General features: G+C 40.4%; 1 protein-coding gene across 1 annotated transcript in view; it reads right to left on the bottom strand.

Annotated features, from left to right (window-relative positions):
- The window catches only part of LOC121617626 (protein turtle homolog B-like), a 107,713-nt gene that overhangs the window by 66,001 nt on the left and 23,587 nt on the right, over positions 1-18,125 (bottom strand). The window contains exon 2 of the mRNA XM_041952825.1: positions 12,942-13,133. Coding sequence (XP_041808759.1) covers positions 12,942-13,133 — 192 coding nt within the window. The remainder of the gene's footprint in view (positions 1-12,941; positions 13,134-18,125) is intronic.

The following is an 18,125-nucleotide window of genomic DNA, read 5'->3' as shown; positions in this document are numbered from 1 at the left end:
CTCTGGCTGATTGGAGCTCTAGTCAGGTTTAAGTTGGGTAGAGCTATACTGGGAATTACGTGATGTTATGTGGACTACAATGAATGGCAGAGATAAGGACAATGTGCCCACACAGCCAACATGAAAACACCTGTGTGGGTGGTCCATGGGTCAGTATGGTCTTGGGAAAATAGAGTTTGTGAAAATGAAATGGGAGTTGGTCTGATGTCTCCCATCTACTGTCAAGATGCCAGGCTGCCAGGCTTCAATCTACAGCTGTGCAACATCACTCAAGCTTTACTATACACTGCACAACTAATGTGGGGGAAACTGAAAAAAGGTTAAGGCATTACTTGCGTTACTTAATTTCTTTACAAAATGAAGATTCATCCTACCAATTAAATGATAGGGGAATTGAATGAAAAGCAGATGCCGTACAGTATATGCAACATCATTTTTGAGATCAGCAGCTAAAATTACAGAGCTTTTAATGAGCGCTTAGAATGGAAATGAGGGTAAGGTGGGATCAAAAATGTGCTGAGAGCAGCACAGTTTGCTCCACCTAGGTGGTATTAATACATTTATAAAGTGCATTTTTAATACGTATGTTATTATTGAAGAAACAGACTTGAATCATAAGTTAAGCTTCAGGTCAATTACACCTGTGAGACACATCTGAAACGCGAGCCAGCATAAAGCTTGTCAGCAAATCCCTGTCAAAACCAATCATAAGGTAAGCTAGCACTGCCATAAAGACCAGGTTATGACATGGCTGTAGTAGCCATAACATAATTATTACGACCTATAATATAAAGCCAAATCTAATGCTAGTTGTACCACTGCAGATACTTTTGTGAAAGCAATGCTAAAGTTGTGTAACTAGTGACACATTACTCTACACACACTGTGATATTTTAAGGTAACTTATTATATCAAAGTAACTAGTAACATGCAATATATATTTTTACATTATTATGTTTTGAAAGTTGTTTGCCCAACACTCAAATCTACAAGTATGATGGTATGATGCTCTCTGTTTGCCCAGTGCACTGTTCACTATAGCTGGATATATTTTCCCACCTCTGAAAGCAGAAAAAATGTCCAGCTATTTTCACTACAAAAATACCAGTATTACAAGTATTTACACAAAAAGATATTACCAGGATGTGAACAAAAGATGTTGGACAACAGGAAGTGTTGTCCTATTTGATCCAATACTATTTGCTTTGCAGTGCATCAACTTTCTGACAGTAGGTACACCAGGGTGTCCAAATCTTTTTAGTTTAATAAGTTTAACTTCTGGACTAATACCAGATATTTTTCAAATAATAGCAAATCCCATAAAAGGAAAGTGTGTCTTTCAATACTTTCTGGCTTCTCTACCCTGTCTGTGGTTCCTAGTTCCTATCCTACTGGGTCTTACTTTAAACCAACTCAAATATAGAGTTTCATTTTTCTAATAGACCGTGTGTGTGTTCATGGTAATGTAGGAACATGTCAGCCGATGCAATACTGTGGCTCTGTTTTTAATACCTTTGGACAAAAATGGAGCTCTGTGGCACAGTGGAATAAGATATATCAGGCTTTAGATACACAGACAATACCTGTTTGAGGGGAAGGACTCTAAGAGCCAGCTCGTTTCTAGATCTGGTTCCAAGTTGTTCAAATACCCAGATTCGTTAAGCTCTGCAGCCAACAAATCCCTTATCGAATCTTTCATTCATGATTTCTCTTATTTTCTTTTGTCTCTTTCTGACACTACAGGCTATGCAAAGACTGCTCAGCTTCTATGGCTTCTGTAGTTGAAGCACAGCCCCCCAGTGTGGAGCAGACACATTTCTCTTTCAAGCAAAAGGAAAAATGATTGAGGACAGTGATAACGAGCAGTGACTAAATATTTGGTGAAAGCCCCACATCCTTTGAGTACAACAGAAAGTCTGTGGTTTATGTATGACGCTGAGTGAATAAAAACAGTACATACATGTCTTTTTAACTAAGAGATGTCTTCATTCCCCAATACTTAAACTACCTAAAAAGATTCAGTGATTGAAGTGAAAGGATTTGCATTCCATGAGTGGGTTTAGAACAGGATTCACATTCAATAAAGGACTATTGAGCCCCATCCCTTCTTGTTAGTAGGATCAGTTCATTGTTTTGGTCTTTCCATGGGATTGTTGACAGTAGGAAAAATAAAGACTCATCCTTTAAGGGTGTCATTTTCCCTGCACCATATGATGCCACACACAGTTCCTGTGTCCAGAAACACGTGTAAGAGTCCCCAGGATAGCATTCGATAAGCATAAAAAATTACATGAATGCATCCCATTTATGTTTTCCATTCAACACATGCTCATACCTAAACGACTGACTAGTTCAACAGCTAACAACTACCAAAATAACATACGATATGATATATGATATATGATGCTGGAGAGTACTGCTTGTGTGCTGGACCTTCATCATACCGGATCGTCATCGTCATGTGGTTAAGGTTTGTGAAACAGTTGCAGTTTGGTTAGGTTTAGGCACCAAAACAGGTAGTGAAAAGTTCATGGTTTAGGTTAAAATAAATACATTTCTTACCCACCCCAACCTCCTCCATATACAGACTTTGTTGCTCTTTATATTTCATCACCTGACTTTGCTTCTGTCGGACGCTGCAGCTGAACAATAAACAAAAATACATCTAAATGCAGATGGTGTCATTATTCTTATTCTACAGGCATTACATTGTGCAATCAACATTTACTTCATAATGATACCTTAAACAAAAACGACTATATATTACCACTTTCACTACTAATGAGAAGACCTCTCTGAAGCACACTACTTATTAGCACTTCTGAGAATGAAGCTGACCCAAAGCAGAGCATTCTGCATACCTGATTTTGCAGACTTGCTCAGATTTTGCTGATTTGTGCTTCTGCCATGGGTAAGTAGGTTATGTAGTCAAATGGCTTATTTTTTTGCTTGTTTTAATTGTGTTTATCACTGATATATGATGAGGAGACTGCACAGGGTATTTAATTTTGAAAATTTACCAGATTCTCTTGGCCGTTCCTGTGTCTGACTTCCTGCCGGGCTTGATCTGCTCTGTGCAGCTTGACATGGAATCTGTCAAAAATAGACTAGACACGTATTCTCCACAGAGCAGAGCGGAGAGCAGCTTCTGGGGAAGAGAGACATGTGTAGAAATGTCATTTCAAACACAATGTCTAACAAATGTCCACTTTCTCCTGTCTGTATAGTGAAATACAGAATTTGCTTCAGAGAATTTTCCTGTACTTGTCACAGATGCACAGGACATCAGAGCATGCTGACTACATTAGGGCAGTGCAGCTTACAGGAATCCGTACTGTAAAACATTTAGTCCATTTCAAAGACAATAAAGCTGTCATGCAGATCGATTTAGTGTGGTGGCTACTAGTATATTCTTATCAAAACTCGTGAACGTGAGCCAGCCTTTCAGATTTTAAGAATGGATGATGTCATCACATGCAATCCAGTCCTGGCAGATTATCTTTTGAAACTATATTAAATAAATATATATTTACATAAGCCTACACGAAGCCTAATGCACAGATATGGTACTTGTAGTCCCACCTTATTGAAATTTAAATTTCAACCATGCACAAAAATGACATTCACTAGCTCTTGATAGAATATGTGAATTAGGTCTATTGTACCCTGGGGAGCAGTGACAGTGTGTCAGTATGTTGTTATTAAGACCTGAAGAGGTGTTTGGTAAATCTTCAAATTACACATAATTCACTGGTTATTTCTCAGGTACACTCAAGTGATTCAGGGAGGAATCATAAAAAATACCCCCACTTTTTATACTTGCATGCTTCACCCACAACTCTGAAGCCTTTGGATGCTGTTTATCACTTTGCACTTATTACTGGTGATGATTATAACACTCATTATTGTGGGCTGTACGCTAAGGTTGGGTGGCCGTCTCTCCCTAAAGCATGACACACACTGGGTTTTTGTACATATAAGGCCCTCCTACCTCTTTGATATTTGGGGGTGTTTTTTGTAAGCAAAAAAAAGATAGTGGTGTTTTTTATGGTGGTGATTGTGTATGGAAGCTGCACCTCACAGATCATGACAGGGTTTTTAAAAAAGACACAAACAGTCACAACCATTCATGCACTTTAGGATGTGAAGATCTCTGGAGTGGGTAGTACAACAGCTTTATTCCAACATTCCAAAAGGCAGACAAATGGGAATGATTTTCTGTAAGTTTCACAGTTAAGTAAACCACGTATTGCCTTAAGCCTCAGTAGCAACGACTTTATGAGTTTCTTTAATTAGAAAATTCTAACTATTAGAGACAGAATTCAGCAACTACGTACTTCAGTGGGCACTGATTTATCTTCGAATACAGAAACCATAGCAGTAGCTGTTAAACCTTCTCTCCTGTCAAGTTCACGAACTAATCTCAACAATTTCCTCATCAAAATCATCAACCTGTATCTTAGATCCCATCCCGGCCAAGCTGTTTGAAGATGTTTTACCCAAAACTGGCTCTTTTTTATTACCAATGATCAACCTGTCTCTGTCAACAGGCTACGTACCACAGTCCTTTAAAGTAGTTCTAATAAAACCTCTCCACAAAAGGCCTACTCTTGATCCAGGGGTTTTAGCCAACTATAGACCTACATCTAACCTCCCATTTCTCTAAAATTGTTGAGAAAGCAGTTGCTAGTCAGCTGTGCAACTTTTTACATAACAATAGTTTATTTGAGGATTTCCAGTCAGGATTGAGGATGCACCATAGCACAGAACTTTTCAGAACGATTTCAGTTTGTACAGGTTAATGATGACTCCTCTGTGTACACTAAAGCAAGTCACGGAGTTCCGCAGGGTTCTGTGCTTGGACAATCCTTTTCACTCTATATATGTTTCCTCTAGGCAACATAATCAGGAAACATTCCTTAAATTTTCACTGTTATGCAGATGATACTCAGCTATATTTATCAATGAAGGAAACCAATCAATTGACTAAACTCCAAGTGTGTCTTAAGGAAATAAAGACCTGGATGACCTGTAATTTTTTGTTATTGAATTCAGACAAAACTGAAGTTATCGTATTTGGGCCTAAACACCTTAGAAACTCACTATCCGATGAGATAGTAACTATGGATAGCATAGCGCTGGCCCCCAGCACCACTGTAAGAAATCTGGGAGTCATCTTTGATCAGGATGTCATTTGACTCCCATGTAAAACACATTTCATGGACTGCCTTTTTCCGCCTACGTAACATTGTAAAAATCAGGCACTTCCTGTCTCAAAATGATGCAGAAAAACTAGTCCACGCATTTGTTACTTCCAGGCTGGATTACTGCAATTTCCTACTATCAGGCTGTCCCAATTCGTTGCTAAATGCTCTCCAACTAATCCAGAATGCTGCAGCACATGTCCTGACAAAAAACAGGTGTTGCGTGACTATCAAAACTAAATTAGTCACAGAGAGGGGAATACAGGGATGTGTCTGACGCGCTGAATCCAAGGAGGGAGATATAGAGCCGTTGCTGCAGTTTGACTTGTTTATTTGACCCTTTCAGTTCCAGGTTACCTTCAACATACAGCCTATGCAGATGGACTTACATTACTGGACTATATGACAGTAAAACTTGGTGGTCAACAGAAATATCAGCCCCTGCCTCCTCTCTCCAAGCAAACAAATTCACAGGCAGGTGCAGGTGATATTCATCAGGCAATCACTCACCCCAGTGACACACACACAACCACACCCATAGCTCCACCCACCCACACATACACAAATAGTGACAGGTGAGAAATACATCCCTGCCTCTACACCAGGAAAAGAGACCATATTTCTCCGATATTAGCCATGCTGCACTGGCTGCCTGTAAAATCCCAAATAGAATTCAAAATCCTTCTTCTTACCTACAAAGCATTAAATGGTTAGGCACCATCTTATCTTAAAGAACTCATAGTACCATATTACACCAGTAGAACATTGCAATCCCAGAATGCAGGCTTACTGGTGGTTCCTAAAGTCCCTAAAACCAGAATGGGAGCCAGAGACTTTAGTTATCAAGCTCCTCTCCTGTGGAACCATCTTCCAGCTATTGTCTGGGAGGCAGACAAACACCCTCTCTACATTTAAGAGCAGGCTCAAAACTTTCCTTTTGGTAAAGCTTACAGTTAGGGCTGGCTCAGGCTTGCCTTGGACCAGCCCCTAGTTATGCTGCCATAGGATTAGGCTGCCAAGGGACTTCCAATGACACCCAAACCTCTGTTCTTCTCTCCCTCTCCATCTGTATGCGTTCCTGTCCTATCAAGGCATGTAACTGACTCGGCTTCTTCCGAGTCTTTGTGCTTTCTCGTCTCGCAGGTCCAGATGGAGAGCAGCTGAGCCCGGACTACTGAGTTCACCTGCCGGACATCCACTGCAACTTTTATTGTTATTAGCTTTGCTACCATTGTTATTAGATCATTAGTGCTGTGCTATGTTCATATACTATCTGCTATTAATATGTTAATACATCACATACAAATATATCACATAGACATATACCATGTCATATGTACTTCTTATACCTATAAATCTATTACAGCTGTCAAAACTGTGATTTCTGTCCAAGCCTGAAAATCTCGATGAATATCTCTCTCTCTCTCTCAGTCTGTCTCTCTTTCTCTGTCTCTCTCTGTCTCTGTCTCTCTCTCTCGCTGCCTCCTAAAAGGAAGTTTTTCCTCGCCACTGTCGCCAAGTGTTTGCTCATGAGGGAATTGTTGGGTTTCTGTAGATAAAGGGTTTGGTCTGTACCTGCTCTAAATGTAGTGTCCTGAGATGAATTTGGTTGTGAATTGGCGCTATATAAATAAAACTGAATTGAACTGAATTGAATTGAATTGAATTGAAGAGTAAGAGCTACTATTGACTGAGGTGAGGAGTCACAAAAGGGCTTTGGTGGCATTTAAAAGAACACTCCATGCTCTCTCTGGCCTTGTTTTGTATTTATTATTCATTAACTGCTTTCAGCAGCAATTATGTAATTATAACACACAAAGCGCACTCTGGGCAAATTTCATGAAAGTCAAAAGCAATCCAAGCAGAGCAAACAAAAAAGGTACACAGTAAATACTCACCAGACAACTGTTAAATAATGCAAAATTTGTAAATAAAATAAAAATTAGAAATGAAAAAATATAAAAAAAATGATGGGCCACTATTGTAGCTAAAAGTGCTTGTAAAGTGTCTCTGGTAAAAAACAAACAAACAAAAAAAAAACAAAAAAAAAAAAAACTAAACTAAAATGCTTGGTTTCTATGACGATAATGTGAAAGGAAACAGTATCCCTATGGCAGCGAAAGCAGCACTCAGCGGGACTTCTGCTCATTGAAGTAATTATGACACAAGTCCAGCTGTTCCTCCAATATTGCTCTATTCAGCCAGTCGAGCCTCACTTCTTGTCTCTTCTATCAGCTTCCTGCCGTCAACACATGGCAGTCTGTCACAGAGCTCCACTCCACATGAGTGCCGTTAACTGTGATAGTACGGGAGGACTCGCCTCGGGTCCACATTTTCAACTTCGCATGAGGTTGCTTCTGGTGCTGTGGGTTGACTTGTTACCACTGCAAATGTGTTCATCAAAGGCCAAGTAACTGATATACTGTAGCTCGCACACATTCTCACATATACACTTTGTATTTAATGCTCTGTCATAAGTATGAAAACCACCGAACAATTTCCATTTGATCCTATTTGTTTCATAAGATCAGTTTTCAACTACGTGAGCTCGATTTAAATCTGAGCTCAAACTAGTCTGCATAAATTTGACAGACGAAGGGCAAAGCAGATTTATTAGCTTCAGGAAATGTCTGCTGGGGCCAGTGATTTTAAAATGTCACCATTCTTGTGGACCAGCTTGGAGATCTTCCATGACGATAGGTGACATTCAACAATGTAATCCGGGACCACTTCCTGCTATTTCTTCTTTTTTTTTTCTCTGTCCCCCATTTGCAGTTTCATCTTCAGTTTCTATTGCTTTCTTCCTGCCTGGATATCACTTTATGTCCATCTCTTCCTCACTAAACTTTCTCATGGAATTTTTTTCTTCTACTTTCACAGATGTTTTGCCCCTATTCTTCTATATAAATAAAAAATATGACAATGGCTTCTTTGAAACCAAGGGCAGACGGGTTTCCAGGAAACAGTGGCCCTGTGGTTGGCTCAACTCGTTAACCCTCGACACCATCCTAATCTAAAGAGGGCATAATGCAAGCCTCTATGTATCAGCAGCTTTGACCTTGACCTGTCAGACTTCGTTCCATGATGTAATATTGTGGTCACACTGAAGCACAGAGGGAGGCTGGTGTTTGCCTCCATCAGACTAGCTCTATCTCCCTTTTAGTTCTTCACTTTGAAAGAAAGATGAATTGGCGCCTTGCTTGCTTCATAAATTACTATTACTTAAGAATACCTCTGAGGGAGAATTGTGACCTTCTGATGACCCTCGAGCAGGTTCCAAAAGCTGGCTCCATTTTGGATCTGGTTTCCGGTAAAAATACCAGTATTCATTCAGCACTCATTCGTATAAATGTGTGTGTGTGTGTGTGTGTGTGTGTATATATATATATATATATATATATATGTGTGTGTGTGTGTGTGTGTGTGTGTGTATATATATGTACACACACACACACACTCACACACATACTGCCTGGCCAAAAATATATATGTGTGCGTGCGTGCGTGCGTGCGTGCGTGCGTGCGTGTGTGTTTGCTGCTGTCAGATGTTTGAGCTCAATGATCTATAGACAAAGTGTGTGAGGATGCAGAAAGCTGGTACAAAGATTCTGTATTTTTGCCACAAACTTGCAGTCTGTCAGACTGTTTCCTTCCTGCTGGCAGGCAGCTGGGATGTAAAGACATTTCAAAAAGAAACCTTTTCCTGTATCTGATGCAGACAATAGACAATCAATTAGCTGCCCTTCAAACAGATTGGAGATTAGTATCTATGGTAATGGTGTAATGTTTCGAATAAGAATAAACCTGTGATACTTTACACACCAACAACCACCACCCAGAGGAATAACAGTAATGCTGTAAACTCAAATCTACTGAAAAACCATCACTCTGTCACCCTGGCTTTAAACATTATGAACATTTTACATGGATTAACTACAAATGTAAGTGTCCCAAATCTTAAGGAAATCCTGTAAAGGGCAGGAGCCAGATGAATAAACAGCATGTACGCACAAAAACCATGCATACAATGTGTGCACCTCATGGATACTTCAGACAAGAGACAGCTACAGGAGAAGGACATGAATTATAAGGTGGAACACACAACCTGACAGAAAACATTGTTAAGGTTGTTGCCAATTTCACTGATTGTGTTGTTATGTCTGCGGCCTACACAGCTCTCTGTAAAATGTCACTCAGAGGCACAGTTCTTAACTTTATTTTACATGACTGATGAGTGATGAGTTTTATCATTCTACATCTACAGTGGCTCCAATGCTCCCCTGGTCATGATCTTTTCATTTAATCCCGAATTGTTTAGCACTTTATAAACCCTGATTCAATATGAGCTTCATAGATTAACCGTAATATGTACCGTATGATAATGATGACTGAGATTTTATCGCAATGATGGTTTACACACACGTGACTAATAAGTGATACAGCACTATAAATAGCCGCAGCCGTGCATAGCAGTCTTGCAAAGTGACAGCTCTCCTGATGCAGTTGGAGAACCTTGCCTAAGAAACACAGTCTGGAAAATTGCACTTCTTTGCCATTCTTCACATTGGCAGGTCTAATCAGTACTGGAGTGGACACAAGTATTGATATGCAAACATATGTTAGGCCGTTAACTGTGGAAGTGGAAATTAAGCTTGTGCATGTGCGCCCGTTTCCACAAGGGTTGAGATTCATAATATAAATCTGGCAGAAAGAATTGGTACGCATATTTCTGTCTTTGTGTCTACATGGAGTTTTAGTTGTGGATATACACAGTTTTATGCAGATGGCTCCTGGACTTTTGCCAGTGAGAAATAAGTTTATTTGAAAATATTTGTAATGCACAACCACAGACAGAGATCCTGATGGTAATATTATGAAAAGCAATATATTTCAGGAAACAGCTGCTATGGTTGTGAAATCTTTGTCCTCCGAGCCACACACTGACGCTGTGTTTTCTTTTGTTTCAGGCTGGGGCAGGAGAGGGCGGTGCTGATCACCTGACGGAGAGCTCTGAGACGCACCTGTCCCCGATTGGCTCATCACCGGCCCTTTATCAGCAGCCTCGGCTCTGGTCTCGTTGCTGGACTGTTCCCTGTGTCAGTGCCTCTCTAGTTGCTCTCTTGTGATCGTCTGTCTCTTGCTCCTGTTGCCTTGAAGTTTTTCCATGTGAGTTTTGCTTTGTGTTATGTTTTCTTGTTGTTTGTTAGTTCCTGTATCTGTGATTTTTAGTTAATCATTTAATTTGTCACATTGTTGTTGATTGAGCTTTCTGTTGGTACTTTGCCCCCCTCATTTCGATTTTTTGGAAAGAAGATTTAGTTTTTTCTTGTTGCAAATAAACTTTGTTGTCGTCTCTGCATCTGGGTCCTGCCCTCGCTCTTTGTGAACCGTACCAACAACACAGTTATAGAAATATAGAAATTTCAGTCTGGTTTTTGGAAAAATCATAATACTAAAATCACTCAAAAGGTCTTGAATGAATTGAAACCTGGGTGGCTATCAGTGGCACTGCTCTTCAAAGGTTTGGGTCCTGTCTAAAAGACGGGATTTCTGTGCAGGTATTGCTGTTGCTAGGTCATGACGCTCAGAAGGGAAATGCAGTGGAACTCTTAAGATGATCAAAAACTGAAAACAAATTAAATGAATCAGTTTGGCCGATGCAATTTTACAAACGATTGGTATCAATCTGACAGTGGCTGATGGCTGCCTCCACCAGCCACATGAGGATGGACATCACTGTTTTGCAGGCTCCATAGATGAAGTCAATGTGTAAGACGTGTCTGTCACTGTGTACCTGAGATAATTTCTATTTAAATGAAATATATTATATAAAAAAGCTCTATTCTTAAATCATGAGCATGATGAGGTTGTTGATTATATTAAGGCATTGTTAATGCATCAGACTGAAGCTGCCGTTCCGTCAACATTTATTCAGTTCATTTCCTGACAGTGCTGCATTTTTTTGGCGAATAATTATTATTATATCAGCTTTTAAAAATCCACTGTCAGTTGACCTCTACCCAAAATGTCTGTGGATGCTGCTTGCACTGCCTCCACCTCAGAGTGGGGAAACTCACATTTAATTTGTTATGACATGAATGCATGCGTGATAAAAGCTCTTTAAATCAAACACACACCAAATAGGGGGATTATTTCTGAAATGTAAATATCAGAGGGAAGGAAATCAAAAGCAGGCAAGGGGAAAATCCCACTCACCGCCCCAGCAAATTTCACCTTGAGCACAATACATAAATAATCTGAGGTGGAAAGAGCTGCTGCCTCCAAAGGAAATGTCATCTCATTAAACCTGTCTACAATAGTTAGTAAACATATTTATTACAGTCTACTCTGGAGAGCACACCACTGATCAAAGGGAGCACTGTCAAGAAAGTGATGCTTTAATGTCTCTGTTTAAAACCTTTCACTATAACAGAAAAAACAAGAGTGGCAAAAGGGTGTAGCATGGGCCAAGGAAGAACCCATTCAATTTGTGGAGTGGATCTGAATCACAGGGCAGGTACACAAATCATTTTTCACTTTGGTTAAAGTTGAGAGAACATTTGGTCGTGTTTGAATAAAAGCAGTACATCTTAAAATACAGTGGATGGTTGTAAAATTCAACAGTGACAAACATAGCCAAATGATTCCTTATCTCAACCAACACTCACAGGCACCAGTAATCCTCTGTGCTAGCCTAGACATGCACAAGCACAATTCCAAACCAAAACATAAATAAAACACAATATGATAGCTTGCTAATCCTTTTTGACACATACTCAACTGAAAAATATTCAAAAATAACATATTCAATGTTTGATGTCATCAACTTCATTGACTTCTGTAAATATCTGCTTATTCTGAGTTTGACGCAGCAACACGTTTCAAAAGAGTTGGGACAGGAGCAACAAAGACTGGGAAAGTTGTGGAACGCTCCAAAAGCACCTGTTTGGATCATTCCACAGGTAAACAGGTTGATTGGTAACAGGTGATAGTAGTAGTTGGATGAAGCGAAGTCCACCACTTTGTGAACACATGATTGTATAAAGGAGATTGTCACTTAACACATTTAATTTGCAAATAATCGCAGTCGCGTTTTATTTACGTTTTTGCAGCTGCTTAAACTTCATGCAGAATATCAAATGGAGCACCGGGCACAGTGGTTTCATGGGAGAGTCAGTATGATTGTAACATTGCAACAACTGTAAGAATGCTTTTTTTGCTCAAACGAAGGTGTGGCTATGGGAACGGAAATACACACATATAATGCAACTAATTCTGTTCTTGCTTACATCCAAATGTGAAATTCTGCACTCTTCTACCCTTCTAGTTATTATTGTAATAGTTACAACAATTCCAGAGACACAGAGGTCAGGAACTGCACAGGACTGCTGGTCTCCTCACTTGCTCCCCTCACTAGCTACCCACTAGCTAGTAGTCAAGAGCATTTTTATTGGATGGGCAGGTTAAGCTAGTCGCCCCAATCACAGTTGATTGGAAAATGAATGTATGATTTCAGTATGATCTAAACATGTATTCTGGGGTGTGTAAGTACACTGCGACATCACCGGTGAGTGTTATTGCAGGTGAAACAGAAGACACTTGTGACCACATCCAGCCCCACCCTTCAGTGATGCTCGCTGTGGTCAGAGATTCAACAGGCATGAAATATATAACCAGAGAGGGCAGTGGTATCGAGTCACATCTTAAGCCTGATCATGTCGGTTTTCACCATCTTACCAGCGTATTCCGGGTCCACATGAGGAGGGTAGAAGCGAAAGTTGATGAAAAAGGGGATGGGCATTCCATACTTGAACCACTCCACCACATAGGGCTGGCCGTTCAGGGGGTGGGACACGTCGCATCCCAGGATGACATTCTCTCCTGCACGTGCCGTCACAAATTGGGGCTCCTCTCGCACTCCGTGGGCACCTGGGGTAACAGTGTTCACAGGTCAGCCAGGTCAGCAAATAAAGGTGATCTGCAGCTTGTGGCGCAAAACCCATTTCAAGCCTACACACTTCAGCTACAGGCTACAGTGGGACCAAAAACAATGCTTCAATATTTAATCTCCAAATTTAAAAGTGCTTTTTTAGCATTTCACACAACTGCATTTCAATTTTAATCGTCCCATAATTAATGCTCACAGTACTGCCTGTGCAATAATCCTGGAACTACAGAACAAGCAGTATGAATTAAAGCTATATAAGCGCACAGATGTGACTTTCTAATTTCATACAGCAAATTGTTTGTTTTACGCTTTGCTTTCTTGTACAGATTAAACAAATGAAATTTAATGAATGTGAATTAGTGATTTTTAGAGGAGCTGGTAAGCAAATTTTGTGACTTTTGAATAGAGCCAGGCTTGCTTTTTCCCTGTTTCCAGTCTTTGTCCAGAGCTAACCAGCTGAAGACAGTGGCTTCACATTTACTAGACAGGTATGAGAGTGGTGTATTCTCATCTAACTCTTGGCAAAAAAGCAAATAAGAGTATTTTGAGATGAGTAAATGTTGAACAATTCCTTCAGGGGCATTTGACAGCAGTATTAGAGGCAGGGGCAAAAAACACCTATACACATCCAGCCCTGTGTTTTTATTGAGCCAGTGTTGGCACTCCATTCCTCACCCTTCTTTGACAAGCTTGCTTCCCTAAACTTTAGGGTATCGTGGCATCAGTCAATTCGAAGCAAACAGCCTTGGTGTTTGGTAAGCTGATTCCACTGGTTTAACAGAAATGCCACAGCGAACATTAGAGATGTGAGATGACAGATTAGAAAGGGTCTTTAGAAAGCAATAGAGTTTCAACACAAACGTGTGCTAAGCTACAAGTTCTGTCACTCAGGATAGCAAAGACTGCCAGAGACAAATCCAATGCTGAGCCAAGGCCAATGGGTTGGGGAAAGTGAGATCAATGACACTTGCAGACACATGAATGTGATTTATCTCAACAGAATCTTTTTCATCTAATTCGCCTGACAGAATGTGGGCAGACAAAAACATGAAAGAGGTAATGTGACAGTAATGGACTTGATGTTCAATAAAACTTGGACCTTTAACCATTAACAAAAAGAATTCAATCTGCGAGCTCAGCGATGGAGCAATCCCAGTGAAACTGTGTGTTTGTGGGCAAGCTGCTGAACGCCACATCGATCCCAGGCTAATTACTATGTAGCTCGGCTTTATGAGCGGAAACCCGGTGTGGTAGCATTTGACCAGTCGATACAGCTAATCAGATGAATTCAGTGCTCGTTCCTCTGTGGCCTGTAAGGAAGCCAGGCAGCCAGATAGGTTCTTCTGCACACAGAAGATGGCCTACTGCCTGCATTGCCTCTCATTAGTGAAAGCAAACTGTCAGCCGAACCAACGTGACCATCTATTACATCTGCAAATAAATGGCGAGGACAATGACTAGTCTTGGTGTTATATTCCACTAGCAGGCAAATGTGCGTCAGTAAAATGGCAACAAATAGATATACTACGTGGGGACTACAGGAATTGTGACCAGCCAGCCTGGGCTGCTAGTGTTTTCCAAAACCAGTGGAGATTGTTGAGGGTGATGGCAACATGAGTACATCTTCTTTTCAGTAACACACAGCGAGCAAAGCCATCTCCACTGCAAGCCTTCTGCTCGCAGTCGTAAATGCATAAACAAAGTAAACGTAAAGACAGCGTGGAATACTGAAGCTGTAGTGGAGCTCCTCTCCAGCCAATGTGGTTGTCTCAATCAGTCTGGATGAGTCATTTGCATTGCTGCAAGCATTAGTGACTCTTACTAAATGTGTTAACTAATAAAATAAGTATTAAACATGCAATATAAGCAAATAAATACGAGAGCTTCAAACTTTGTTCACCTGAAAGTGATCACTTTCACTTGCTGTTGGTGGGGTTATCACAAATGATGGTTCAGTAACAAAGGAATAAAGAAACTAGCCCAAAAGACATGCACTTATCAGCATCTCCTTACTGCAGCACAAAGAGGGGACCTCACAAATAAAAATATCTCCATAACCTCGTGTACAACCATATTGTGAGTCCAGTGACTGACTAAATAAACAAAGGTTCCTACTAATTATTAAATATAATTCATTACCCCAATGAGAATTTTTTTTTGTTTGTTTTTTTTGTAATTTTTTTCTGTTGGGAAACAACAGGACGACAGAATGGGACAATGAGGCGCTCATGCTTGAGTTATCTTCGTCCACATTTCCCTCAGCAGAGGTGCTGTGTGTAACAGCAAGAACAAGGTCAGGAAAAAACAGCCTGCTAAAAGCACAAACACTCCAAGGATGACATTCTGCTGAGCTTCAATCCCATCATTTGAAGGTATGATGTTTCTCCATTTTGCAATTACCAGAATGTGTTCCTTGTGTTATCTGTCTTGATTTGACAGCTTGAGCTTTCAAATGCATAGTACGTCTGCAGTAGGAAAGCATGAAAGGCCTCCACAGTCACCTTGAACTGAGGTCAATATGAAAAGCAACTAATTGTCTAGATTTTGCTCTGAACAGAAGATGTTTATCTTATAATTAGGTTTAATTGTGAATATCACACTAATGGAATAAAAACACCCAAAAGATTAAAAAGTGAAATGTAAATCAACAAATACTAGAGGAGCCGTGTTTCCCCAAACTCAAGGCTGAGAGGCAGAACGCGCATTAACGATTTCAACAGAGTACTACCATTGCCTTGTAAAATACTGTGCACAATATGGAATATCTCAGATGGCATCATCATACCATCACACAGCATACAGTATATAGCCCTCCATGAAGTATATAGAGCATATTACATCACTGAGACACTGTGTGTATCAGAGGAAGCCTATGGATTCACGATTTGATGTGCATGTATACTCTCATGTCTGCTGGCAGAACCAGATAATAACTGAGCAAGTGTGCTTTTCCCATTAGTGAACCCCCCTGCCACACCACCCCTTCCCCTCACTGACACACACACATACGCGCACACACCACCTCAAGCAGTGCTACGTGTTGATTGGCTGCTGGTGACATCATGGCTGATAGCACAAAAACAGGGCCGTTGGAAGGTATGACTTCACTGTTTATAACTCATGAGACGGGGAGGGAGCGAGAAGACACAGAGAGGAGAAGCACAGCTGATTTGCTCATCCTCTTCCCCACCCATGAGGATTAAGCTCATTCACAATCAAAGACCCAGTGGAGGGCACCATCGCAAGGTATAACCACTGAGGTGCACTCTCACAGTCCCACACGCACACACACACACACGCATGCACATTCACACACACACACACACACACACACACACACACACACACACACACAGTACCAAGAAAGCCAAAGAAAAGCTCTGAACTTGGCCCCACAGATCAATGGATCAAAACTGAGAGACGGAGACTATGAGGACAAAATTAGAATAACTACTGGCTTCCTGTTTGAACTTATAAAATGACATTCATTCCTAGTCACCTGAGTCACATTTATAATGTAACATAAATTGCCATTGTTTTCTCACACTGCAAAGAAAAGAGAGAACATTTAATATGATTTTGGTGTGTTAATGGTGTATTCTGCTTCTCATACTGAAGGACACTGCAATTTAAAAGTCTCTGATTTACGAGAGTAATTTGTTTTCAGGTCCTGTTATGTCAAAGATAAACTGCTCTTCCTCTGCTGTGAGACAGTATAACAGAGGACGTGTGAGAGCATAATCCCATGTCACAGAACAGACAGGACTATTTTCACACTGAAGCCTCACAGAAAACAGCATTTCTATATTTATTCAAGGTGACAAACGAGACCGTGCATGAAAATTCAGTGAGATGCAATAAATAAACAATGCAAGTATGACACATTACCACACACAAGACACACTCCAGCATACTATTTCATCTGAGACTGTGCTGGCACTTAAAACACTGAATATGCTCAAGCTTCCCTCGTTGCTGTCTGAGCTGGTCCCCTGGCTCAATCCTGGCTCTGTCTAGCAGCAACAACTGGCCCACTCTGCTAAGCGCCAACAAAAATGATTTTTAAACAATACAACATTAATAATTGATGACTATAGCAAGGTCAGTGCATTATTACACAGCCTATTATTCTTGCACCTGCACTTGCACTCTGCGATGGTGCTAATAAAACGACAGCTCCCTGAAAATAATGGAGACATGAATAATGTTGCCAGTCAGCCCACTAAACAATGGAGGATCTCCACAAGTATTATCCAAGGAAAATAAGCCAAATCCATGTGAGTATTAACGGTTCCTTATGACGATTAATTATTTTCCACCAAGTAATTCATACTGTACAAGCCTAATGCTGATACTCAGCCCTCTCTTGAGTGTCTAGCAATAATTATGGCCAACCACTGAGAATCTAAGTAACTGGCAAAACTTTTTTTTTTTACTCCACATTGATCATAAACCCTTGAATATACAAATGGCAGTCCACTGGCCGGATATGGAAGGTAACTCCAGAGCTGTCAGAGTATCAGTGGGCTTCAATGGCCAGCTATTCTGTTGATTTGTGTTTGCTTCCTGGGATCCTGAAGACCAGTGTTCTGTTTTTAGTTTTTCTTTAAACAAGGACTCATTCAATGGCAGGTTAACTATGGGTTTTGTATTGAGCACTAACATTGTCCTTGGCTGAGGTTTGAGAGTATTTTCTAGTTGAATCAAGCTATCATTATGGTTTTTCCATGTTTTGACAGGAGTCTTTTGTTAGGAAGTAAACAATACCAACTAACAATAATTAAGAATAATAGGTTTATTGGGCCTAAATATATTTTTGAAAGTCTGGTTCCCATAGTGTTATCTAAGGAAACTTCTGCCCCTTGGACAAATAAAGTTTAAGTCCATTTTGGAGAGCTGCTAAATGCTAGCAGCTCGCTGTGGCTGTAATTAAGCAGTGCTTGTAGCTAAATGCTAACATGCTCACAGATAAT

The sequence above is a fragment of the Chelmon rostratus genome, chromosome 14 (assembly GCF_017976325.1).
Source record: "Chelmon rostratus isolate fCheRos1 chromosome 14, fCheRos1.pri, whole genome shotgun sequence".
NCBI lineage: Eukaryota > Metazoa > Chordata > Actinopteri > Chaetodontiformes > Chaetodontidae > Chelmon > Chelmon rostratus.
This window is presented reverse-complemented; position numbering and strand designations above follow the sequence as displayed.